Here is a 26,430-nt window from a genome sequence, read left to right as displayed (position 1 = left end):
TCTGACACAATGAAGAACTTGTGCATTATGCACACAGTTATTTTCCTATGAGTTATTTTCACTCTACTGCAAACATCAGAGAAACCACTGACCTTGTGGCGTCACTGGAAAGTAAAAAAAAAAATCTGAAAAAGGCGGTGACTTACCACACCAGAAAAAAATTATATGTAGGCATTTAGAACAGGTGTATGAACAGGAATTTAAACCTTATTTGAGTGTGAGTCATCACACAAAACTCTTACGGCTCAACAAAATCAACACCCCATTCACGTCATATCTATGGAGTATTGCCACATTTTACGTCTTACTGAAAGCAAACATTAGTGTACAGTTTCTTAAAGCTGCTATAATAATTTTTTTTGTAATATCAAATGACGTGAAGTAAAAGTTGTTGCTTGTAGTGACAAACCCACAGAAAAATATCACCCAACTCTGCAGGGCCCCTCAGCTCTACGGAACATTTGAGCATCTTCTGGTTAATTTTTCTCAAATATTTTCTCTCATCAATTTGTGCCCACTCATGTTTCTATTTTGCTGTTACATAATTGTGTTTTGCCTTGTTATTGCAACATCTACTACATGAACTTTGTGATGTTCTATTTTTATAACTCTTTTCGATCTAACACTCTTTTAGCAAGTTATAGTAAAACAGGAAACATTCAACTTTGCTGTTTTTATTGCAACTTCCTTACGTTATTTGACTATTTATTTCTCAATATACTTTGGTGTACATAGTATTTTATGCTTCATTTTGTGTATATAAGATGCTGTGACTCGTAAAACATTTGTGCTCAGAAACACTGTAGTGTTTAGAGTATTGTAGTTTTTTAAGGTACTTAAAGTCACCATATACTATGCATCTGTGTTTTCTGCTCTCTGCTGTTTCACTGTATGGGATGAGGGAGTCCCTCTAAGTTAGAATTTTTCCTATTTAACAATAGAATCAGCTAAACAATGTAAAAAAGAGTTAATCACTTAACCCTAAATGTCCACACATAATTTGAAAGTCTGCGTGAAAATGTAAAAAGTCTTTTGTGATGTAATGTTATCTAACCTGTGTGGTTTACCAGTCTAACCTGTCTTTAATGACCTGCTCGTTTTTGATGCTTTTACTACGGGACCCATTTAACCACCACTGTGACCTTTACTCTTTCCTCCAGGAGGCTTCATTGTATATCATTTTAAACAACAAGTCTCTATTCAAAATGCCCCTTTAAAGATAGGCATGGGATATTCTTGTGCATTTGGTCTTGTTTGCTGAGCTGTAATGTGGGGCCCCTGCTGCTTCTCACCTCTATTGTAATGCAGGCCAGGTTTATAATCCACTCCTGGCCCGGGCCACTTCACACCTCAGTGAACACTGTGGACTCCCGCTGAGTTTGGATGGGATTCAATGACCACCCCTTTAGGACACACACTCACACACTCACACACACACACTCACACACACACACACACACACACACACACACACACTAGAGACCTATATACCTGCTACCCAAACCAAATAACTCCCCTGCTTCTCCTCTAGCGTTCTGGTGTCCGAACTCTTTTGTCTTGCAGGTGTCTGTTCCCTGAGTCAAAAGGTGAACAAATAGAGAAACAGGGAGAAGTCATAGCTAAGCATTACTCAGAGAAGAGATGTCAACAACGTTTTGACCTCAGAGGTCACCTCTGGAAGAATGTGCACTTAATGACCATCAGTGGAAAGATAAATATTCCAGACATTATTAAACAGAGAGAAGGTGGGGCAAAGATTTCTATAACGAGTAATTATGAGGTGTGGGGAGCAGACCTATAGGATCAAAGCATACCATTTCTACCATTTGCACAGCAAGCTTCCAGGGTGGGGACTTTGGTCATAAGGGCGGGATGCTTGGACAGGAGTGGGAGTCATCAGAGCTTTTATAACACTTCATCCGTCATAAAAGAGCAGCTTCTAAATATAGGGGCATGTCAAAATGAGTCTGCCTTGCAACGTCTCTGGCAGGTTTAATAGCAATATTTTGGTAGTCAACACCTTCAGATGTTTGGGGCAAAAGTGTCACACTGGTAGAATATAAACATTCATTAAGGTTTTTAGACATGACAAACCATATTTTATAGATCATCAGATACTCTGTGTTATGGATCCTCTTGTGGACAGAGACAAAACTGCGATCAAAGCACAGCACAAGACTGTAAATGAAAAAAATATATATGACAATGCCAAGGCACACACCCCTACCTTTAAATTTTTAATGACAAATCTCAATGAACAAGCTCAAAAAGACATCAATAAGCACTGTAGTGTATTTTGATTTTAATATTGCAGCAGTAAATACTCGCTGAATTACCATCTGTTTGAGTAACAATAACCCCTCAAAGTATTGAGTGACTGGCTAACACATTGTTGTTTGAGGTCTTTTCTGAGGATTTGTCAAAATAACAAAAATACAGAATATTGCCTAAAAGAGTCCTTTTACTTGATAATTTAAGTATATTTTGATGGAAAGACCTCTATTCTTTCACTTAAGGAAAGTTTTAAATGCAGGATTTTTACTTTATGGTATTTTTTTTATCTATACTAGTATAGGATCTGAATACTTCTTCCATCGCTGGTAGAAGTTAAATTAGTTAAATTACTTAAATACTGTACTTATAATTTTAAAGCACTTTTACTTCATTCAAGTATTTCCATTTGTCGCTATTTTATACTTCTACTCCACAATAATTATTTGACAGGTAAAGATACAATTTTACAACACGATCACCTTAAGAAATATAATATACTCTTATACATTAAACTGTGAAAAAGTGTACAAAATATTTAAAATAATCTCCAGTGCAACCAGCAACAATATAAAATGTTGCTCAAGTACTTATGTAAGTTAACGAGAATTAAAGTACTTTTACTTAACTTTCTGCCAGGAATTTTACTTGTAATACTTTTACATAATCAGTATAGATCCTAGTACTTCCTCTACCACTGCACTTAAGAAATACTTGTTGAATTAGTACCCACATATGCATGTATATTTCAAGTTCAAATGTAATGTTTACTTGTCATTCCAACTATAAAAAACAAAGCTGAAATAAAGTATTGTTTCTCTCAGGACCTGGGTATAAAATCAACAACATCAGACATGTTATGTGACGTTACTATCAACATTTTATAGATCCGCATTGACAGAATGACATTCAATCATATTATTAGCTTCTTTGCTACATGCTGCCAAAACACATCAGATACTTTTCCCTCAACACCTCGGACTCCCTGGAGAAGAGACATTCTGTATGAGCATGCCACACAGCCACCTGTGTGCCCCGAGTTTATGTTTCTGAATACTTTACACAGCTCCATACAGGGAGGCGGCAGCCAGCGTGGGCACAAATGGAGGAAGAGGGGGATGTGATGGTGATGATTTAGAAGTTTCAGGGCAGGAGGGATTTCAAAAAGCCAGCGTTAATGATCACATAGAGCCCAGTGAACAGTGAAACCATTGTAACTGCTGAAGCTTACCATTGCAGAGCCCTTGCCTGCTACTGTCCGAAAGCACACAGATCCGAGCTCGACGGCCACCTGTTGTGGATTCTTGCCCTTGACACTGCTCCGGTCTGCTGGACGGTGGGTGTGGTGTGGTCTTGTTCTGACCCAGACTTGAACTCCCTTACAGCTGTCACTGCTCCACACAGCTATGCCAAACCCTCCGGCACAGAAAGCAAAGCTGCATGCTACAAAGAGGGAATAGGAGAACAGAGTGACTAAAAGATGCCACAGACAAATTAATGCAGTTTGCAGTATATTTAACAGGATATATATGAAGGCCAAAAATAAGTTTCTTCCTATGTGCTGTTGAGAACATACAGGCTTCATGTTCATTGAAGATACGTTGTATTTCAGCTAACTTATTTTGAGCCTGTTTATACCAGTGGTGGAAAGTTGCTAAGTAAATTTACTCAAGTACTTGTACTTTACTTAAGTGTTTCCATGTTTTGCAACTTTCCACTTGTCCTCCACTATATTTCAGAGAGAAATATTGTACTTTTTACTCCACTACATTTATGAAACTGCTGTAGTTACTAGTTAATTTTACTTACAAAACATATGAACTCATAACATATGATGCATTGCTGTAGTTAATTATTTTATTATTTTACACTGTTGTATTGCCACTTTTGTTTATTAATCAGAGGATCTGAATGCTTCCTCCACCAGTGGGTCATACATCACAGCGGTTGTGATGTGCAAACGGAAGGGAGTCCTACCTACCACAGTCTGACACTACACAACAACTACATCAGGAATGTGTGTGCAATTCAAACAACAACAACAAACAAGGTGAAATACATTACTTTTAAAAGAATGCATAGATGTTAAATGAAGTGAAGATGTTTTTATATAAACAGGACTTGGATAGTTAAAATTATGAAACTTCAGTTCAGATGTGCTAGGACTGAAGTACAGTAAACTATACTTCGGACTGTCTATCTTATATATTGTAAAACTGTATTCATATCAGCAAATCTCAAACCAAAACCAGACTTCACTGTATTAAATGCCACTTTTGGTATCTGGACACACTGGGAGTTAGCCAGAATTGCTTGACTGTCTCTATATGAGAAAATATTCATGTATGCTCATAATAGAATCATTTGTTTTCAGTTTATTTTTATTCTCTCAATTTAATATTTACTTATTAAAGTCTGCATTTGATAGCTTGGTGTATCTGGTTTTCTCTGCATGCTTGTTGTTCTGTTCTGTAAGTAAATATTTTATGAAATAAAAGAACAACTTGCGAATATTTGTGACACTCGTAAAAAACCCCATTTGTGCTCATTTTTCATCAATCCCTTCAAACATCCATGAATATAAGGATGGTCATTTAAAGTCTGGTTCCAGGTCCTGCTTTGTGTTAGCTTGCAGCGCCCTCTGCTGTCCAGACGATGTAATTACATCATTACAACGCCAAGAACACTTTTCAACGAAGACGACTGAAAATAGAAGGGAAATTTTGTGAGGTAAGATGTAAATGAAGGACCAAAATTCAAATTAAAGGCTCACAAAGTATCATATTCCTTCACGGCAATGATAAATGCGTTTGTATAGTAAACGTCTGGCATATTAAAATAATAATAATAATAATATACCAAATTAAATCTAACTAAAGAACTTGGTTAATCGACATATTTTCAGCGGTTTAGAACTAGCAGGGCATTTCTGCGTCTGAAAGAGTCCAAACAGACACCTGCGAGACTCAGCAGACAAAGACAAGAGATTATTTTGAAAACTTTGCGGGAAGAATAAGAGGAAATCCGCCATATTCCTAGGATATGAGATTCCTGAAATAAGGAAGTGGACCCACCTTACGGCAGGACAGCTTAGGTGAGGGAGTGGCCACCTGCCGCCTCCTGCTCGACCAACAGTGTGAGACACAAACTGTCAGGCCTGGGCTCTCCGTGAGGAATAACACTTTCTGTCAAGCTTGAGAGGAATTCATTCAGAATCAGGTAAAACGATTAATAGATGTTTGTGTTTATTTCAGCACAGAGATTTCTTACTTCTGCTCATGTGAGCTGATTACAACTAATACAAGGGCTTGCAAAAGGCCCACATTTATAGAGGTTAACGCAATAAACAGACAGGTATCCATTTAAACCATTAAATGAACTTAAAAGTCCAGATTGTCGGTAAGCTGGTTATAAACAACATGTAGTTTTCCTTTTTAAAACGATTAAAACTTTTGGTGGGACCATGTAAAACGTAAAACTTGGCTTTGAAGCTTGGATAACTATATTTCCACGGTAATGAATTGATTATAAGGGCACCATGTGAAGTGGTAAGTGCCATTTTCTGACACAGAGAGAGAACTTTGTTCATTATCAAAGCAAGTCTGTGCAGGTGGAGAAGCAGCCAACTGCATTCCAGTGCCTGGGGTCATAAGTTGCAATATGCAGACCCTCAACACTGTTTAGAGAGAAGGCCTGTCTCAGTGCCTGCCTGTGTTGACAAGCAGCTACCAGGAAAAGAGGCTTCTCTGTAACTACAGTGGTTTTATAATTTATAGCATAACTCTGGCTTTAAAAAAAGAAAGGGGGAGTTGCTCTCTTTATGCTGTTTAATTCAGTGTTTAGCAATTTTAAAAAATCTTAATAACATCCTTTTCTCTAATTACATTTGAAAAGAAAATGCATTCTGATAGAGCCTCTTCAGCTGGCTGGGTAGCATGATATGATTTCTGAGACACCTCTCCTTTAATGTCGTTACCCACAAACAGCATTTGATGACACTTATGGGTGGAATGGATCTTAATACAGTCAGGAGCATCTCAGCATGTCATGACAGATTCTGGCAGTGTGTTTTCCATTGCGCCACTGTGCAGTTTAGTTAGACAGACAGCAGAGAGACTGTCAAAGGTTGAACATGTGTAGGAACTATAGCATGACTGCTACTGGACTTTTGAGGCCGATAACGATATTTTGGGAGTTAAAAAAAATTGCCTTAAGTAGCAAGAAAGGCCTGGCAGCAAGTATATGAACAACCATTTATTTGGGCACTGGTTTGCATATTGAATTCACAGTTGAACTTAATCAAATTGTCATAATTTAAAGGAACAGTGTGTACCATTTGGGGAATTTATTGGCAGAATATGGCAGAAATTAAATATATTATACATTAGTATGTTTTCATTAGCATATAATCACCTGAAATAACAATTATTGTGTTTTCATTACTTTAGAATAAGCCCTTAATAACTACAGAGGGAGCAGGTCATCTTTCACAGAGACCGCCATGTTGCACTGCCATGTTAGACTAGACTGTACTAGAGACAGATCAGTATGTTGATGTGCCGATATTATTGACCAATTTCAGTTATTTGCAGGTAAATTGTTATCGGTGTTCATAACAGCCGGTAAATGACAATTTAAAAGTAAATATAAAGAGGGATCCATCAATCACGTTATGAGTGTTGTGATTGCACATTTTGTCCACCAGAGGGCACGCTGCAACTCCCCTGTTGGCAACACAGCATATGGAACCACAAATCTAGCACAAAACATAGCAATTGGCTGACACAGTCAGCTGTGCTTTAGTATTGGTCAGGCTCTACAGTAGCCCAGAACGGACAACTAAACACTGGCTCTAGAGAGGTCCTTTCGTGTCTTTCGTGAGATTCGTGGCCACTTTTAAGTTCTGCTCACGCTTGGAAAGGGAGTGTGAGCCGAGGGATTTTCAGTTTTTTGCAATCTGCAACCTCACCGCTGGATGCCGCTGAATCCTGCACACTGCTCCTTTAAAAGGCTGTTGAACTGTGAAAGAAGCCAAATAAAGGAACAAGTTAGTTTTCAGAAAAGACCAGAGCCCACATGACAAGCAAACAAAAGAAGTAGCGCTGACCAAAGGTTTACAGTGTGGTTAACATTTCCCCCAATGTGTGCGGTGAGACTTATTACTTTAAGACATTCTCTATTGCAAAATGACTCTAGCCTTTTCTGTCCAGCCTCCTCTTTCTCTCAAGTGCAGCCTTGTTGAAGTTAGTTGCTTTTCCACTGGTTGCTGTGGAATTTCATTCTCATTTGTCACAATCTGTTGGCCTGAATCAGTCCCTGTCATTCACCATCTCATCTCCCCAGTAGATACTGTACATTTCTAATTTGGATACAACAGTTCCGAAATGGAATAACGGCAGTAGTGATGTGCAGGAATAACTCCTAGACTATATATCTAGAGAATTGTTTGGGTACTGAATATTTTCAGTTTGTTGTAGTTAGTTCACTCTACCTCGGTCTCAGTTTGTGATAAAAAATCTCCCTCAGGAACAGTTGTTAGCACAACAAGTCAAGTGCCAGCATGACAGTGTGTGAGAGAGGCAACAACACTGCGAGCTTGGAAAGTGTCGCTTTTGTTCACTTAAAAACACTAGAGAGCTGTTAAAAACAAAAACAAATCTTTTTAATCAGGGGCTTTTTTTGCATTATATTGTTTTGTGCATAATATTTGTTTACTTTTTGTGAGTGTTCTGTCTGCTTGAGAAGACTGCCCTGCTTACAAATGAACTGGTAGGGTGCTAGTTCTATACAATTATAAGAAAAGCTCAATATACCTTAATGAGTGCCCCTCCCTTATTACACCACTGATGTGCCAAGCAAGGTACCGCCTTAACCCCAACCGCTCTAGTTGAGCTGCTCAGTGTCCAGCAGATCAGATTGTGGTTGAACTGGGCAGCTTCCTGGTGTGAATGTGTGTAATTGTGCGTTCCTGCAAAAGAGAGACTTCCTCTCAGTGAAACATCCCTAAATAAATAAAGTTAAAAAAACAAACAAACCCAGAAACATTAATGAATTCCATGTAGGCCAGTCCCAGGGTTTGGTATCGTGCATGGTGGCCCCACTTCTGTATCTATGCCTCATTGTTTTGAGTTTTTAGTGTTAAAGTGTTAAAGACTAAACCTAGACAAAAATGAAGTCTCACAAACATGTTACCTGAACTAGACTAGATCTCACAGGGAACACTGACAGAGAAAACATATCCTGATCTTCACAGCAACCTTTCCGATTTATGCAATTTGTCGCTGGTGTTGTTTGACATAGTTGAAAATTTCAGCTAGAAACACTTTACTTTTTTATCTATCTAATAAGCCATTTATTGATAGTCTCCATTATTTTTTCTGTCATTCCACATTTCTCCTAGAGATGTGAAACCTGAAATATTTTGTCACAGCAATATTATCTGAGCATTTGTAGCCATCTGTAATGTGTGTGTAAGTGTGTATAAATATATATGTCACTATGATTACTCATTGTTTCTTCTGTGTGAGGCAAGGCATGTGTGTATAGCCCCGCATACTTTAAACCATGGATGCCTTTTTTCTTCTTAGAAGTAATCTTAACCTTCAGCCTCTACCTCCTCAGTTCCCTCTTGTCAGGCCTCCCATAGCCAGGTGATGGTGCAACATGCTGGCCGTGCTGCATGCTGATCTTGCCTCTCTCTTCCTCTTTCTCGCTTTTTCACTACACACGCACACACGTTTACACACAAACACACCCACACGGCCCTGCTGGGGAATTCATGGCCTCAGGCTAACAAAACACGATCCCGTCCAACAGCAGCGGAAAACCCAGAGAGAAACTAACACAGCTCAGCTCCCTCACAGCCGACTAACAGCATGGAGCTTTATTTATGAGAGAACACGTTCTGACAGCCAGAGGCACTTTTCTGACAGATGCTATTGTGAGGTGGGTAACCGGCTGAAATCTCGACCTCATAGTGAGGTGTGTTGTCAAGGTTGTTCTTAAGTATTTAGTTCACTCTATCTGTGTTTGCTGAGTCAACTTGCGCTCAGATTGTTTGATTGACAGGGCAGAACATTAATGTGAGGAGTGGAGAGTCAGAATGATGTTTTGGGTTCTTACGGCGAAGACAGACGTATTTTCCTGATTTTTTATTTTTATTTTTTGAAAGTCTGACCTAAAAAAAAGAATGAAAAGATTTTGGTTGACTGTGATTGTGGCTGTGTGCTAAGGTTTTTACGATCTTCAGTAACCATCCCCATGTTTGTTTAAAGCTAGGTGGTTGGAGAAGAATCTCCTGTTGCTTGGCTGTATGTTTTATGAGGTATTCGTGCCTTAAAGGAATAGTTTGACATTTTGGGAAATGCTCTTATTCGCTTTCTCCCAAGAGTTCTCATGTCTGTATTGTAAATAAGCTGTCACCAGCATTGCTAAACAGCTTGCCTGGCTCACTCCAAAGGTAACAACATTCCTCTACTAGCACCTCTAAAGCTTTCTAGCTAACTGGCTGTGTCTTGTTTGTTTAAAGGATTAATGTGTTTGAGGCCCCATCCACACTACTGCGTTTTTGTTGGAAAACGGAGAACTTTTGCTAGGTTTGCACCTCCCATACAGACTAAAACAGCGAAAACGAAGACCTAAAACGGAGACGTTTGAAAATGCTGCCGACCCCGTTTTTCATTTTAAAACTCCGGAGAGCGTTTTAGTGCGGACAGGCAAAAATGTTGTTTGGCTCTCTGACTGGGTCTCAAAAGTCATGCTACGTAGAAAGACGACGCTACTGACAGAGTTTTTGATTTGGTATTTTTATTATAATATTTTGTACTTGCAAATAACACTTCCTAGCCTACACTTGTTCCCGTATTTACTTTGCAACGACTCACAGTCTGTTTTCCGCCGCCACAGCCGCAGTCACAGCCTGTTATTGGTCCATGCAAAATAAAATCTGGTGTGGTTCTTCCTCTTTAGCACTTTATTCTTTTGCCAAATCATCTGTAACTACGGAGTAGACCATCTGCTTCATGTTTACACCGGCACGCGCATGCCCAGTGTACGTGAACGGCCACTAGATGTGCGTTTTTCAGTCCTCAGAGGAGATACAGCGTGTTAATTGTAAGTTCCCCCTGTTTCCAGTCTATATGCTAAGCTAAGCTAACCACCTCCTGGCTCTATCTTATGATAGGATATGTCTTTATTGATCCCCATGGGGGGTAATTAAGTTGTTTCAGCAACACAAAGACAGAAATAAATACAGATAAATAGGGAAATTAAAACAATACAATAAAAACACAATAAATTAAATTAAATTAAAAATAAATAAATAAAAAACGACAAGGTTAAGGGACAGTGGTGTCAATTAATAGCAGCAAGTCTCATATAAATGTAAACAGTGTACACCAGAATAACATATGATGTGATTAAGTAATGATACGCTTGTCTGTATTAATATAGAATCATAATAGAAATATAGTATATAATGTAGAAAGAAGACAGTATAATATAATATAGTATAGCATTGGCTAGTACGGTATAGTACAATATAGTGAATGTATGGGATATAGGATATAGTATAAGGTGCAATGTAAAAGTATATCATAATACTATAGCCTAGTTAGTATAGTGCCACAATATAACATAGAATATCAAATGTAATATGGTATAGAATAGTATAGTAGAAGGGTTTAATCTAGGATATTGAATGGACAGATGTGAGAGTGGTATCAGTCTTCTCTTCTAACGCTTTGCAATTAAGCAAGTAAGAGTGGTTCTCAAAATGTCAAACTATTGTTTTAAGGAGGACATGAAGAGCTGCTTCTCTGCTACATTGGGAGGTTTTATCACCTCGATTAACACAAGCTGCATAATGGCCCAGAGCTAGGACGTGGGTCGGTTAGTCATCATCACTCTGTTATTCACTGTTGTTTTAGTAGATTTTGGTGTTGCTTTGGTTTACGACATTTCGTTGTCACTTTCATTGCATTTTCAACAGATATGTATTAAAGTTTAAGTTATATTTGCACTCAGGGAGAAGATGGATTTCAAAGGAGTTTTCCTCGTTGATGTAGATGTTAGATGTGTCTCCACGCTCTCACAATTTTGCTTTATGAATCACACAGGCCCACACTTGAAATCAAGGAAGGAATGTAATCAGCAGATCTCAGAATCAAATGATGTGAGTCATAGACACATGGCACAAGATCACAACAGTGTGAGGAGTAGCATGACTGTAGTACTATGATGAGGCAAGTTACCTGAAGTTTCACTACTAATTTTACATTCTAATTTAAGTCTTTTTCCTTTGTTTGTCGCAAGGATTGTGTGGATATGATGGTGCCAACCCAGCCTTGAGAATGTATGAGGTGATGTCCGGTGACACCCTGTCCTGGAAGGTGCCCAGTCCAAGACAAAGTGACCCAGAGCCCAACCCTGAATTGCAATTCACTGGGGATGGAGGGCCCGTCAAGATCCTCAAAGTGTGCTTCTGCACCAACAACAACCTGGGCAAGAACTTCAAGCTGGTTAAATGTGACAGCTCCTGGCAAATCAGGGTGAGAGTAATCTAAAAAAAATGGGGAGGGGAGTGTAAAAAGATGGGAATCTTATCTGAGTTAGTTTAGATTATAAATTCAAAGATGACCCGTCAATGTTGGAGGAGGTGTTTTGTAATTGAGACAGAAATCTGCTTTTTTTGGCCTTGTTCCGGAAAGATAATAAATCCTTAATCAGTGAACAAATAATCTTATTTCATTGTTGAGTTTACAGCAACAGGCATAAATAAAAGTTTAACATGTTATTTCCAGAACTTCCTCTCATCAATTTTAAGGCTAATTTGTTAGCCTGTACAAGTAAAGATGAAGCAGGTGTCAACCAAGTGCAATAAATAGCAAGGCTAAAAATTCATAATAAATTTTTTTAGGGGAATATATCTCGTTCCATCTCCTTCAGGCAATCATTCGTTCGATTCTGATCAGCGGTCGACTGGGGCCGAACATCAAACACACGGGATGCTACGGTCTCCTGCTGAAGCACCTGAAGTCAGAAGAACTTCACTGGCTGCATCCAGATCTGACTGTCGGCGAGATGGAACAACGCTACGAGAGCCATCACGTGGAGGCTGAGTGGAGGTACAGATTGATTACAAGGACAGTTGTATCAGATTTTATCTTGTAGAACGAGTGTTTTGAATGTTGTTTCTATCTGTTGGAAGACATCTATGGTATTTTGATACTGAAGTATGGCATTTGATATCTGTTTTGTTTTTCAATGCAGGTATGACCTTCGTATCAGATACATACCCGTCAATTTCCTGGAAAGATTCAAAGATGACAGGTCCACACTAGTGTATTTTTACCAGCAGGTAATAAGCTACAGTGTACTCAGTCTTTGATTTAATCATTTATTCTGCTGTTTATGCAGGTGGCACTTCTTTTGTTTAAAACAAATCTACATGTAATAATATAAAACCTTCATTACTGTAAAACAAAACCATACAGGGCCACAAAATATTTGTTACCGGCCTGCAGGATACCGTTTGATTCTGCAGAAAAGCTGAATAATCATCAAGCTATTATAAACTATGTGCCATCACCTTCTTTCAGCATTTAGCAGTACATGATCTGTGCAGTATAATCAAAATAAAAACAGCCTGTCATGGGAAGTGGGAAAAAAATAACAGAAATAGGGCTGGGTATTTAAACAATAATTATAATTATTGCGATATAATTTCCCTCAATAACAATATAACAAATGTTTATTAAATGATTGATCTAATTAATTTGAATTATATGCAAATCAGCACTTATTTTTTCTTATAAGATATTTATTTTACTGAGTAAAAGGGACTGAAAAAAAGATTTTTACTTAATTTTACTCATGCATATTTTTTAAAACCATGATTGTTTTGAATGTTCTGCCACAGATTTGTTACGTGATCCACTGTTTGGGTTTGTCATGTTCTGACCACAATTAAATTAATTCTGGTTTCTTCAGCTTTCGCTGAGGAGCAAAAATCAGCCTTTAAACTTGAAAGAAATAATGGTTTGACATTTATCGTGATAATTATAGATATCGAATGATATAAAATTTGTTATCGTGATAACATTTTTGGCCCTATCATCCAGCACTATATCCAAATAATTTTCACAGTAGTGTAATAATCCAGTATTACTGTAGTTTATAGTGGTATATCTGATTCCTCTGTTTCATTCTACGACAGGTGCGCAATGATTACATGCAGTATTATGCCAGTAAGGTCAGTGATGGGATGGCGCTGCAGCTTGGCTGTTTGGAGATCAGGTGAGTCACTGCATTCCTCTTATTCTTTTGCTCTTGCTGGTTGGTAAAACTTTTCATTTAGCGATGGCAGTGTAACTTATTGTTTAGGATGAAGGACATTTGGTTGTATAGAATGAATTAGTTGCTGAGATATTTTCCTTGTACTCTGTTTTTTTACAGGAGGTTCTATAAAGACATGAATTCAAAAGGTCTAGAGAAGAAGTCTAACTTTGAGCTGCTAGAGTAAGTTGTTATTTTCCCATAATCTTGTAACTGTGATTTTTTGTGACACAACTTCACTCAGACAATTACTCTGTATGGGTAGATAGTGAGCCTTAATGTAATCAAACCCTTTAAAAAGCCCCACCGGATAATTTGCATCACTACCATTTTCTTAGTTCACTAAAAAACTTGATGACATTTAAAACATATGATGTTATAATCTGGCTTTTTTCTTTATTTAATTCATACTATTTTTCTGAAATTTGCTTTACAAATGAAGAAAAGAAGTGGGCCTGGAACTTTTCTTTCCTCAACAGGTGATTAACAGCATGAAGGTGAGCTATACTAATGTTTTAAATTCTAGACAACCACACATTTATTTTCCTTATTAATACTGGGTGGTAGACCATCAGAGTGGACATAAAACACAAAATTTCCCTGTTTGTGATCCAGTCAAAGCCTCTGCGGAAGTTGATCCAGCAAACGTTTCAGCAGTACGCAACACTCAAGGAGGACGACTGTATGGTCAAGTTTTTTGAGACCCTCAAAGATTTCAGCAATTTTGATGAAGAGGTTTTCCCATGTGAACTAGTGGTGAGTGGAACATGTTCAGCATGATACTGAGCAACGAAAAAGGTCTCTACCACTAAATCCTATGATAGTCTTGGTTATCAACATCAGGAGCTCCAAACCTTACACTGCTCTTGCTCACATTAATATCGCAAACATTTAACCGCTCTCATTTGTCAACAGCAAGGCTGGAGTCTGTCGGTGGAGCTGGTCATCGGTGGAAGGGGAATTCGCCAACGCACGCAGAAGAATTCAGCGGTAAGCATGGTGAAGATTTAGGTGTTACTTGAGAGGGCTTTGACAATTTGAGGGCTTTCATCCGATGTTACAGTGTGTAGTTTTGTATATCTAATCTATCTTGCTGAGTTAAGTTTTGTTAAATGAATAGTTGGACATTTTGGGAAATACACTCATTTGCTTCCTACCCAAGAGTTAAATGAGAAGATTGATACCACTCCCTATCTGAAAGGTAAAAACTACATCTGGTTAGCTTAGCTTAGCATAAAGACTGAAAACAGAATACACTCACCAGCACCTCTAAAGCTCAATAATTAACAGTGACTTCCTGAAGTCTTCATTGGTTGCCTGACAACCACTTCCGGCCAAGAAAAAGTCAGTGTTACACAACACCATGTAAAACCACAACTTGTCATGCTTACACTTCTTTTTTGTACAGATGAAACAAACTAGATACAGGGTGTGACCTAGTGAGATTTTTTTCCTGCTGGATTTTGTTATATTTGGAGAGAGCCAGACTAGCTGTTTCCCTGTGTCTTCAGTTTTTAATGGAGTTATGTAAACTGAGGTTCAGGAATAGGACCACGCCTTCCTCTTTCCCCTCACTGATTAAACCAGCCGTGTCCCATCACACACACCTGCAATCCAATCACCGCCACATACATAAGATCGCCCAAACTCTCTCTCACTGTCTCAGTTCTCTAAACCCCCCATCCCTTGAGAAAGGCTCCATACGTCCTCATCTAGCTCCCTCAGTCTCCAAGGAACCACGGGGGGACGATCCATCAGCTGCTCCACAGCGAGTCTCTACAGAGACGAGTCCCCACCCTGAGTCTCGACCCCCAGGTTCTCAGTAGCACAACGACCCTCTCATCCACCTTCCCTCATCCCCTTTCATCCCTTGCCTCTCGACCCCTCATCATAAACATGATCACATAAACCACCTCTAACTTGGCGCGGTCCTGTTAGTGAAGCCTAAGCTAAGCTAACTGGCTGCTTCACATTTATCTTACAGACATGAGAGTGGTATCATTCTTCACATCTAACTCTCGGCAATAAAGCGAACAAGCATATTTCCCAAAATGTCAAACTATAACTTTAATTATATAATTTCTGAAAGTACCGCTGTTGCATTCTGAAAGTCTGATAATATAAATTAATTCATGCTGGATTTTTCAAGTCAATACATACTTGGCAAAGAAACCATATCTCCTGACCTTGTTAACAGCCATCAGTGGATGCTACATCACTGTATGTCTAACACAGTTTGTCAAATCTAATCAGCCCCATCATAATTTCACTTATTGTATTACTCTTGTTTGTGCTCAGGCTGTTTTTCTAGCCGACTTCAAACAGATCAAGAAAATACAATGCTTATCTCAGAGTGATGGCAAGGCTCTTGTGAACTTCGACATAGAAGGGGCCAAACAAGTAAGTACCACAACAACACTATCAATCTTATTATACAATAGTACTTTGTACAGAATCAGAATAGCTAAAATTAGCAAGTACCTTCACTATAGAGAGCGCCTGCACAGGAAATTTGACCGGGTACATGTGCTGACATTGTAATAATCTCTTTTGTTCTTTCTGATAGCGTCTATCAATCAATGTGGCCACGGTCCCTATGGCAGAGAACATGATGGACCTTATTGATGGTTACTGCCGCTTGGAAAATGACACGGAAGATACCATTATCTACCGACCAAATAGAGGTTTGTACGACTCAGTCACTTGTCCGTATCACAGTGGTGAAAGCTCCACATATTCATGCCCTTTATTTTATTGTTTATTGCTAGCAATAAAGGGCATGAATATGTTGTTTTTAGGAACGGAGCATAGTTGGATGCCTAAAAAGCTGCACAAGAGGCTTTTTAATGTATTATTTAAACTGAAATTATCGCTACTAATTTCTGTTCTAGATGCCAATGCAAGATGTTCCCTACCTGAGATTCCTAAAAGGTGAGGGGCTTTTGGCTGTTTTATGACTTTGAATGATTTGTGCTCTCTCCCAGCCTCAGTGTAGTCCAAGCTGTACTCATTCTTTTTTTTATTGTAATATGAAATGAAAAGTTACAGTTATTGATGAGTAAGGCGGTTATATTGGATCATTCTGTCAGCGCTCTGAGGAGCAATAATTAAAAAATTTATGACCGGGGCTTTCTCTCATTCTATCTTTTCTCTGGAGCAGCACAGACACTGGATCTTCCAGACACAGTATGGGTGAGCTGACAGTTTTCATAGTTTTACATTACCTCTGTGTGTAATGCAAGACATGGGATGTTCATTTCCAAAAAAAAGCTACACCTTTATGTCACTATCTTACAAAAACAAGTAACAGCATAGTGATAGAAGCCGTGAGGTCAAGGTCAAGAAAAAATTGTCTTTCTTTTTTATTTTCAGGTTCAGATATCTATTGCGAGATTAACGATGAAAGGCCAAAATCAGGTTTGTTCTAAATTTGTATTCAAGTCTTTTGCAGAATTATCACTGTGGGAAGTCACTTTTGAGCTTTCATTAATTCAGATTTTGCTTTGTAGTTGTTAAGTACGGGATCGACCGACGTGACGTTGTTCTTGGCCGAATCCTTGGTGAGGGGTTTTTTGGGGAAGTCTACGATGGAGTTTACAAAAAACCCGTAAGTGTATCTTCCTAGTTGAAGTATATCTATACTAACAGCAAAAAATTATTGAAAAAATCAAACTATCTGTAAACTAATAATAGATTAAAATGGTGGGAAGCTTGTTAGAGAAATATTTATGTTACCAGGAGTCTCAATTGCTGCATAAAACTATGTAGTTACAGAATATTAAACCTTTCAAACTGCTGTTTGAATGTTGAATTGCATTACATGTATACCGGTAGTAGGTCTTAATCAGCTGATTATTTTCGCTATTGTTAGGTCTATAAATTCTCAAAACAAATAGTGAAAACCACACTAATCTGAAGCCCAAGTTAAGGTCTTTAGATTGTTTTGTCCGACCAACAGTACAAACCCCCAAAATACTGCTTTACCATCACACAAGACATACAATAGCAGCAAATCCTGGAACATGAGAAAGTTTTGTTGAAAAATGGCTCAAACAATTATAAAAACAGTTGCTGTGCGTCAACTTATCAAATAACTTAATCGACTAATCATTTGAGCTCTATAGTAGGTTCATTCTACAAGATTCAAACAGGCCATACTGTGTACAGAATGTGCTGTTTGCATAAATGCTTGTACTTGTTTCCGTTGAAATATTTGTCGCTGTCTCTTTTTTGGGTGTTGATTTAACAGAATGGCGAAAAGGTTAACGTGGCGGTGAAGACCTGCAAAGACTGTTCACCTGACGTGATGGAGAAGTTCATGAGTGAAGCAGGTAGTTTGGAAAAGGTGTAGAAAATAATAAAATAACTGCGACAACAGTGACAGTAACATGTGAACGTTGTGTGTTTACCAGTAATTATGAAGAACCTCAATCACCAGCACATCGTCAAACTTATTGGAATCACAGAGGAGAATCCGGTGTGGATTGTCATGGAGCTTTATCAGTATGGAGAGGTTAGTGCCAATCTTTTTTCAGTTTTAATGCAGTCATACTGTGTAATTAATGTATTTTTAGTTTGAGGGGACATTACTCTGCTTGACAGGATTCACACAAAATATGACTACAGCCCACTGAAATCTTGCACAGTGCTGGCGTGAGTCACGTATGATTGCCTTGCAGCTAGCTTCATGCATCTCGGCATGACAGAAAGTTTGACAGAGACTCTGCAAGTGAATTTCCTGTCTTAATTAAATGCTAACATTTTTGCAGCTCGGGAACTACCTAAGTCAGAACCAGAAAACACTGACAAATACAACTCTGGTGCTGTTCAGCCTGCAGATCTGCAAAGCTCTCGTCTACCTCTCAGGGGTCAATGTGGTACACAGGTGAGAAGCTCCTTTCATTTGTTGTGTTGTTGTCCTGGAAGTGGAAATACAACAGTTTATGCTGTTTTTTATCTCAGGGAAAATATCTAACACAGAGCATAAGCACGTTTATATTTCTTATCCTGAAACGATCAAATAATTACTCACATCAGTTTTTCCAATCAACTGTAAATTGATGGACCCATATTGTAACATCTGTATGTAACATGGACAGTATGTTACATATGTAGTAAGCCTGTAATTGAAGGCTAGATATTGTGAATATGCAAGTTGTAAGCTTATTGTTCTACAAGAAAAAAGTTCAGTGAACTTATCCTAAAGTTTAGAAAAAAACATAGCCACAAAAATATAGAAAACTAGCTAATAAGTCCCCTAAAACGTTATGCACAAAACCAACGCCTCATGTGTGTAATATAATTGTTGTTTGGGATGATGACAAAGTTGCCACTTTGACAGCACTACTAAGTCCAGCTGACCAGCTAACTTACACTAATTGTGTATGAAGGGATAATGCTAGCACAGCATGTCTTCGCTGAAACTGATTAAGTAGGAGTAAAAGGTCTTTTATAGTGCTGGGCAACGATTAAAATTTTTTATCCCGATTAATCGCATGATTTTCTGCGATTTCAAAATAACCATCCTTCCATCCATCCATCGTCAACAGCTTATCCTGCGTATAAAATAATTGTTGGCGTTAATTAATTAATGCCCAGCCATAGTCTTTTATATAATTGATTAGGCCCTTTGTTACTGTCATAAGAAAAGAGGCACAGCCTGTAATGTTCTGGACTGATCACACTGAGTTACAGTATGTTCTGGAAATAATTGGACATATCTGAGATCTGATCAGATTTCTTGGGATTAATTTATTGGAATGGAAAGGAAAAAGGAAGATTAACAGTCCTATTGTCTGATGTAAACACAACAGGCCAAAACAGCTTCTGAATGTAAGCGGAGTCATATAAGGTAGTGGCAGTAACAAACCTTTTTATTTTTACTTGAAATGTGTATACTAAGACACAGCATTACAGAAAGTTAATGTGAGATGCCAGAAAAGCGAATGCTTCACTCAGTTGTTTCTGCAGAATGTTATCAACAGTTTTCAGGCAGCAAAGCAGCCACTCGTGGATTCAATCTCCTGTGAAGGGAAAACGCAGACAAAAAGGAAATTAGTTCCTGCCTGTGTGGAAAATGCAAACCTTCCTTTTGTGTTATTTGCTGCTGCGGTCGTGGCAGCACTGCAGTCATTTTTAAAATTCAGACCAATCAGTAAGAGTTTAAGGTAATTTAAGACACTCTGCTTTGCCCAAGACAGACAGCCTCCATCATGTTACCAGTCAAGTGATAATTTCGGCACCAGGTTACTTTTTATCTACATTTTCATCTTTATCTGTACCCACATAAACCTTAACCTGTCCTTCCATCTTATTTGTCAGAGACATTGCTGTTCGGAACGTGTTAGTCGCCAGTCCAGACTGTGTGAAGCTCGGAGACTTCGGTCTGTCGAGATACATTGAGGATGAAGAGTACTACAAAGGTCAGAGAGGCAGAAAAATAAAAGCTGATTTCATTGTTGCACTAGTTTTTCTTAGGACTCATTTCACATTTTGTCAGATTAAACCAAATAGCACAGAAGAAATATTGTACATGTATCCTTGTCGAAATAGATGAACTAGTAAAGAGGGAACATAAAACACACCTCTTTATATTCCTGTTCAAAAATGAAAAAATGTTGATAGAAAAATACCAACCTCTCCCATTTCTTTGCAGCGTCTGTTACTCGGCTGCCAATCAAGTGGATGGCTCCAGAATCCATCAACTTCAGACGCTTCACCACAGCTAGTGATGTGTGGATGTTTGGTGAGCTTGTGATACACTAACATACAGTACAACAGTTCAGTGCAAAGACATTTAGGGGGTTCAGGCACAAGACAGGAAAGCACACTGATCCTCAAACATGACAAAAGGCAGGTGGCTGGTTGATCTTCAACCAGAACAATCAGTGCATGATTTAATGAAATGGTAGAAATGACTTGATCGAGCTCGTTATGTCAGGCCCCGAAATTTAAACCGCTCTAACCTTTGATGATGGATGTTTTGTTTAGACACCTTCACATTTTTGCCTAATAGAAAGAGAAAGCAAACAAGGCATAACCAGCTTCCTTATTATTGATATGCCCAATGTAATACTGGCTTGTATTTGGAAAATACAAGGTGACAACTTGACAATTGAATTTCCACCCCTAAAGGAAAACATTTTCTGGAACTTAATCAAACTGTCAATACTTTCAAGGCATAGAAAAAGTGAACTACCATGAACAAGGTGGCAATCTGAAAGTATTGCTTTTGAACCAGGAGACATTTTTTATACATAAAATAAACACATTATTTCCATGAGGTTTTGAGATTTCCATCAAGTATTTTTTATCAACTAAATTTATAAATTTTTTTTAGTCTACACATTTAATTAAGTGATTTAGTTAAGACGGACTTATTGAATCCAAAAGTAGGGATCTGATTCAGCACAATGCTGTTTTAATAAAAAGGTTAATATAGAAGGCGTGAAAAATGTGTGTACTCCGCGTTCATTCCCAACAACACCAGCACAGTTACATTGAGGCTGAAGTCCTTTTAAATGTCATTTCTGTGTTTCTCTGTTTGCATTGCCCGATAGCTGTATGCATGTGGGAGATAATGAGCCGTGGGCAGCAGCCGTTTTTCTGGCTTGAGAACAGAGACGTGATCAACCAACTGGAGCAGGGAATCAGGCTACCCAAGCCTGATGACTGCCCTCCTGCCCTCTACTCACTCATGACCCGCTGCTGGTCCTACGACCCCAGAGAGAGACCAAACTTCACTGAGCTGGTGGTCAAGATTAGGTATTTCTTTATGAAATATGGAAAAATGAACTCTCACAGGATTTCACAGGATGACAATAAAGATAGGGGAGCCATCTGGTTATGATGATGAAACAACACATTCACAAGTTGGATCAATGGCGATTACCTTTCTGTAATGACATGACATGATGTAACTTCTTGTCTAAAAACTGTCAGTGATGTCCACAAGATGGAGAAGGAGGAGGAAGTGGAGAGAGAGAGGAACAGAGCGCGCGCCACAAAATTGTTCGACGCCAAGCTCACCTTTCACGAGCCTCCTCCCAAGGTATGATATAAGAGACACTCTTATATGTTACAAAGTGGCACAATATTCAAGTGCAACACATGTACTTTTAATACATCTTTTCAATATTTACTGTAGCCTTCGAGAATGAAACCATCGCGGTTTGGGAACACGCTCAATATTGGTCTACACATTCAGGTACAGTTGTTCACCCCACTAACCTCTAAAGATACCTGCTTCCTCCAAGATGACAATTATCTATTATCTAATTGTGTGTGTGTGTATGTGTGTGTGTATCTGTGCAGCTGAACGAGGCTTTGTGTGCCAGCTCACCTGACCTGGCTAGCCCATGTGAATATCAGACCCCTGTCGATTCCATGAACACTATTCAGTTGCCCATCAGGTCCCCTCGGCGTCGAAGCGTGGGGGTAAGAAATACTCAGCTGTGTGCATGTCTGTCAGTTTTCTTACGTTTGAAGTCAAGTGTTCAAACGTTCATAAACCTAAAGCACTACATTTAAGATAAAAAATGAATGCATTAAGAGACCAAAGAAGAAGTGCTGTTAATCAGTCATACTTCTGTTATACTTCCCCTGATGCTGTAGGAGGGCGAGTTTCTCCGAATGGAACCAAACAGCAAAGAGGACGCCCAGCTCCTGTGGCAGAGAGAGAGACACAACATGCAGGACACTCTCCGCCAGCAGAAAGAGCAGATGATGGAGGATAAAAAGTGGCTAGAGAAGGAGGAAAGACTCCTGGTAGGAAACAGAACATTATTATTTTTTGTGTCCATGTCCATATTCTATAAAATGAACCTGCCTGTTCTTTTGCAGGACCCCGTGGCACCAGAGGACCGTGTCAGCCCTGTGGTAGGTGCAAATGCAAACTTTGATTTCAGAGCCAGATTAAAGGGACATGTTAGCCAAACAGCTGTTGGCAATGTAGCTCAGACCAAATGTAGTGACCAAAATTCAGCATGACGTCACACAACATATAATAGTTTGCGAAGTCAACCATGATGTGTAAGTATTTTAAGTTTATTTCCAGTTACCAAAAAGCAACTGCAAAGTAAGCTTGATTATTTAAATTGGTAATCAAACCTGTGGAAGTGCAATGATGGCAGTGTGTGATCACTCTTCTTCATATATTTAATTAAGAAATATAACATTTATAATATCAATACACATATATATTTAAATAATACAATATCTTAATCAAAAGGGTACAAAAAATACATGTTTTACCTTGTCCTCCAGTCACAAATATATTAATTGATGCACTTTTATTTATTTGCAACAATCCAATACAATTATCACTCTTATAACTACAAGCAAAAACTTGTTCTTTGAGGTTATCATAAGGCATTCTGGGAAATACATGAGGCACATTTAGTGAAAGTGGATTCTACTAATTAGCAAGATTTTATCACAGGGTATTGAGTGATCACAAATTGTGGATATACAATGGTGTAAGTGAAAACATGGAACTTTTCCTTTAACCTTCTTGTATTTCTGTAAAGTTTCCTTTGGAGGATTATAAATTATATCTCATAACAATTTCAGTCTGAAATGAATTTCTCTGATGATTACTAGGATTACCTTTGAGCATTATTGTCTGTAGTGTTTGTGAGCTGTTGGATATCTTGACAGTGACAGTTCAGACAGGCTGTTTGTATTTTCTTGTGCTCATGAGATTTATCTTTTATTCTTTTTAGGCCGCTGAAGCTGATGCCAAGAATGGTAAGCGCTTAAAGGAAACTCACATTACTCACATTACACGTTTATTTTCTGAATACTATTATTCCTCTTGAGTCCTTCTGTCTGACTTTTGTCTTCTCTTTCTCTGTCTGTCTTATTGTTCCTCTTTCTGCCCTGCAGTGGCTCCAGAGAAGCCCCCACGGCTCACAGCACAGGTAGTTCACTTCATTTCTGTATTGTTAGCATTTGTACCACTGAAAACACAATTTATTTTTATTAGCATTGATTTCTAGGTTCAGAAAATAAAGTTACCCTTTAGTTGAATTGATGTTACCGTGCATTTAAAATAGTCCAGTGATCCTTTGTGTAAAGTAATGACACATTATTCTCTCTTACTCAGCCTGCACCCACAGCCGAGCTCGACCGCTCTGACGACAAAGTGTATAACTCTGTCATGAATCTGGTCAAAGTTGTTGTCCAACTCAAGAATGACATCACCGAGGTGCAGCCGGAAAAATATATCACCGTAGTCCAGGTACACTGAGAGAAATTAAATATTTTTAACTTTCATTTTATAGTTTGTTGCTGCTGTAGACAATTTATAAATTTAAGGTGTCTAAATTGAGTCAAACAACTGATGAATTCCCTGCACTGATCTCTGCCCACAGTCTGTAGGCATGGCTTTACGAGATCTGATTCACAGTGTGGATGAGATACTGCCCACCTTACACGAGTCTGTCAGGACTGAGGTACGGTATATTATCTGCAGCTTGTTTGCTGTGTTTTCTAATTGCCTCGCTCCCTTTCTTTATTGACCCCGTGCCATTTAATGTTTACTCGCACCCAAAATCCATAGCTTGCATAATCGAACAGTTTCTACAAAGCCACAGTGTTAAACAATTTATAAAACGTGGCACAAAAAAATATTAAATTTGATTAATTTCCTGCTTACTTCAAACAAAACCAGCTGACATGTGCACAGTGGGTCAACAAAATGTATGTAAGGGATCACATACAGTATGTGCTGCATGGACAAAATCACACAAACAGCTGATAATGTGATGCATTTGAGTTGCTTCAACACATCCGTGTAGCAATTTCAACCAAAATGTTTAGAAGCTTCACAAAGATAGTGCCCATGTCTATTATTATTTATTTAGACCCGTATTTTTCTACTGTGAATCTCTTCTGTGAAGAAGGCCAATTGTGCCCATCCAAAAAAGTCATGTTTGTTTACCGTCCCCACAGATCGAGGGCACTCAGAAGCTGCTGAACAAAGACATGGCGGAGCTGATCAGCAAAATGCGCCTGGCCCAGCAGAATTCCATCACCTCTCTGAAGGAAGAGTGTAAGAAGCAGATGCTGGCTGCAGCACACTCTCTGGCTATGGACAGCAAGAACATGTTGGATGCGGTAGACCAAGCCAGAGTCAGGGCCAACTTAGCCAAACCAGCGGCCCCATAGTGGACTGTAAACTCTCTCATTGAGTTTACACATCAAGCTTAAATCCGACTTTCTCACATCTGTCAGTCAGAAATAACATTTGCCCACAATCATTTTTATTTTGATCAAACTACTTAAATTCAACTCAGTGGATATGGACAACTCGGAAAAAAGTGGATGCATATTCTTACCAAGGTAGTATAACATGTATACAGAAATTGATGATCGTCTATTGGCAGTATGTTTAGGATCCTGTCATTTCAGAGAAACTTTATTTACTTTATTTAATGTAAACAGTTCTCATTTGTGATTGGTGAGTTATTGATTTAATTATCTGCTCAGAAATTTAATTATCCTTGTAGATATAAAATAGTGTCTTTTGACAAATACCATAGGTTTTACCGCAGAGAAAAAGAAAGAATAGTGTAATGATTATTAAAGTAAATCGTTCACTCTTTCAAACCTGTCAGTAGTAACCTGAGTGAAATGTAAAGATGACAAAACCAAAAGGTTTGTCAGTCATTCAGCTGTTAAAAAGTGTTTTACATACAGTATATACAGTACATACGGTATCTCAAGTTTTAATATGTTAGAATTATTATGAGATGAAGACAACAATGGTATGGGTTATCAGATATATCAAAGGTACTCAAAGAGTCACATATTTTTGCATTATGCCCATTATATTATTATTAAATGTGAAATTCTAGCATGTAAATCAATTGATATAAATATCATGATATTTACCATACATTAATGCCTGTTCATTGAAACATATCTCTTGTTGCTGTTGAGCATAGTAAATCTTAGATGTTCTGCATTTCCTCTCATTGTTTTATGGCTGTTGAATTGGTCTGCATTATATCGTACAGTTGTTGCCTTCACTTTGTCCCCCCTGCAGCACTATAGCATTGTGTTTCAGCATACAGTACATAAATATACTGACATGGTAGGAATCCTTAACTAGCAGAGTACACTCACTATGAGTGCAGAGCAACACAAGGTGTGTCTGGGGGCAAGTAGGTGGGGAACAGAGAGTGAAGGGCAGGCTGTGTGTCCAGTGGGTACGCATGAGAGAGGTGGAATGAAGGGGACAACGTTTTTTGTATAGTATAATGTATGTTTTCTTATATAGATGTATGCAAATGTTCTTAATAAAGTGTTTGGATGTCCTTAGGATGCATTGGATAGTGTAATTGTATTGTAAATGAGCAGACTGTGTAAACTAAGTAAGGGAAAAATAATAGTGACAGTAAGTCCAAACTTATTTATTTAGAACATTTTGTTGTATCACACCACACAAAATAAAATTCCTCCCTACCTCCCTCGCCCCTCCCAAACAAAGAAGAGTTAAATCTCCCTCAATTGTCACTTCTAACATCCTTACAGTCAAAATGGCGGTGTATAACAGAAACGGGGCTTTATTCATCTCGTATCATGCTTAACGTAAGTGGATCATAACATACCAAGTATGGAATAAATGTGTAGATTGTCCGATTCAAGAAGAGACCAGAGTTTCCTATGGATGTCAGTTATTGAGCCACAACAAAGGCCAAAATGTGGCCTGCAAAAGGTGAAATGGGTAAGCCTTGTTTTTAGCGTAGCGATTGTGAATGGAAAATACTGCTGAAAAGATGAAAATTTAAGCTTTATAATAGGCTCAGTCCATAAAATAGG

General features: G+C 38.5%; 1 protein-coding gene across 3 annotated transcripts; it reads left to right on the top strand.

The window, feature by feature from the left end:
• Nucleotides 1-5,375: 5,375 nt before the first annotated feature.
• ptk2bb (protein tyrosine kinase 2 beta, b) lies at nt 5,376-25,932 on the top strand. 3 transcript variants are annotated; one of them, XM_046044848.1, is made up of 31 exons: nt 5,376-5,490; nt 11,584-11,819; nt 12,217-12,395; nt 12,541-12,628; nt 13,487-13,566; nt 13,726-13,788; nt 14,048-14,102; nt 14,221-14,361; nt 14,521-14,595; nt 15,904-16,005; nt 16,172-16,289; nt 16,497-16,536; nt 16,766-16,797; nt 16,978-17,022; nt 17,115-17,212; nt 17,855-17,936; nt 18,018-18,118; nt 18,375-18,490; nt 19,927-20,027; nt 20,261-20,350; nt 21,165-21,369; nt 21,547-21,655; nt 21,752-21,811; nt 21,919-22,041; nt 22,219-22,371; nt 22,447-22,482; nt 23,328-23,352; nt 23,491-23,525; nt 23,711-23,845; nt 23,979-24,059; nt 24,559-25,932. In XM_046044848.1, exons 2-31 carry the CDS (start codon nt 11,622-11,624, stop codon nt 24,772-24,774), a joined length of 2,982 nt encoding a protein of 993 aa, XP_045900804.1. In that variant the 5' UTR covers nt 5,376-5,490; nt 11,584-11,621; the 3' UTR covers nt 24,775-25,932. The 3 variants fall into 3 exon arrangements, with proteins under 3 accessions (XP_045900804.1, XP_045900806.1, XP_045900805.1); XM_046044850.1 differs by lacking the exon at nt 5,376-5,490 and adding an exon at nt 9,101-9,216; XM_046044849.1 differs by lacking the exon at nt 5,376-5,490 and adding an exon at nt 11,388-11,443.
• The last annotated feature ends 498 nt before the right edge of the window (nt 25,933-26,430 follow it).

Source organism: Micropterus dolomieu, linkage group LG03 (assembly GCF_021292245.1).
Source record: "Micropterus dolomieu isolate WLL.071019.BEF.003 ecotype Adirondacks linkage group LG03, ASM2129224v1, whole genome shotgun sequence".
NCBI lineage: Eukaryota > Metazoa > Chordata > Actinopteri > Centrarchiformes > Centrarchidae > Micropterus > Micropterus dolomieu.
Note: the sequence above shows the minus strand (reverse complement) of the source record. Positions and strands in the feature narration are given on the sequence as shown.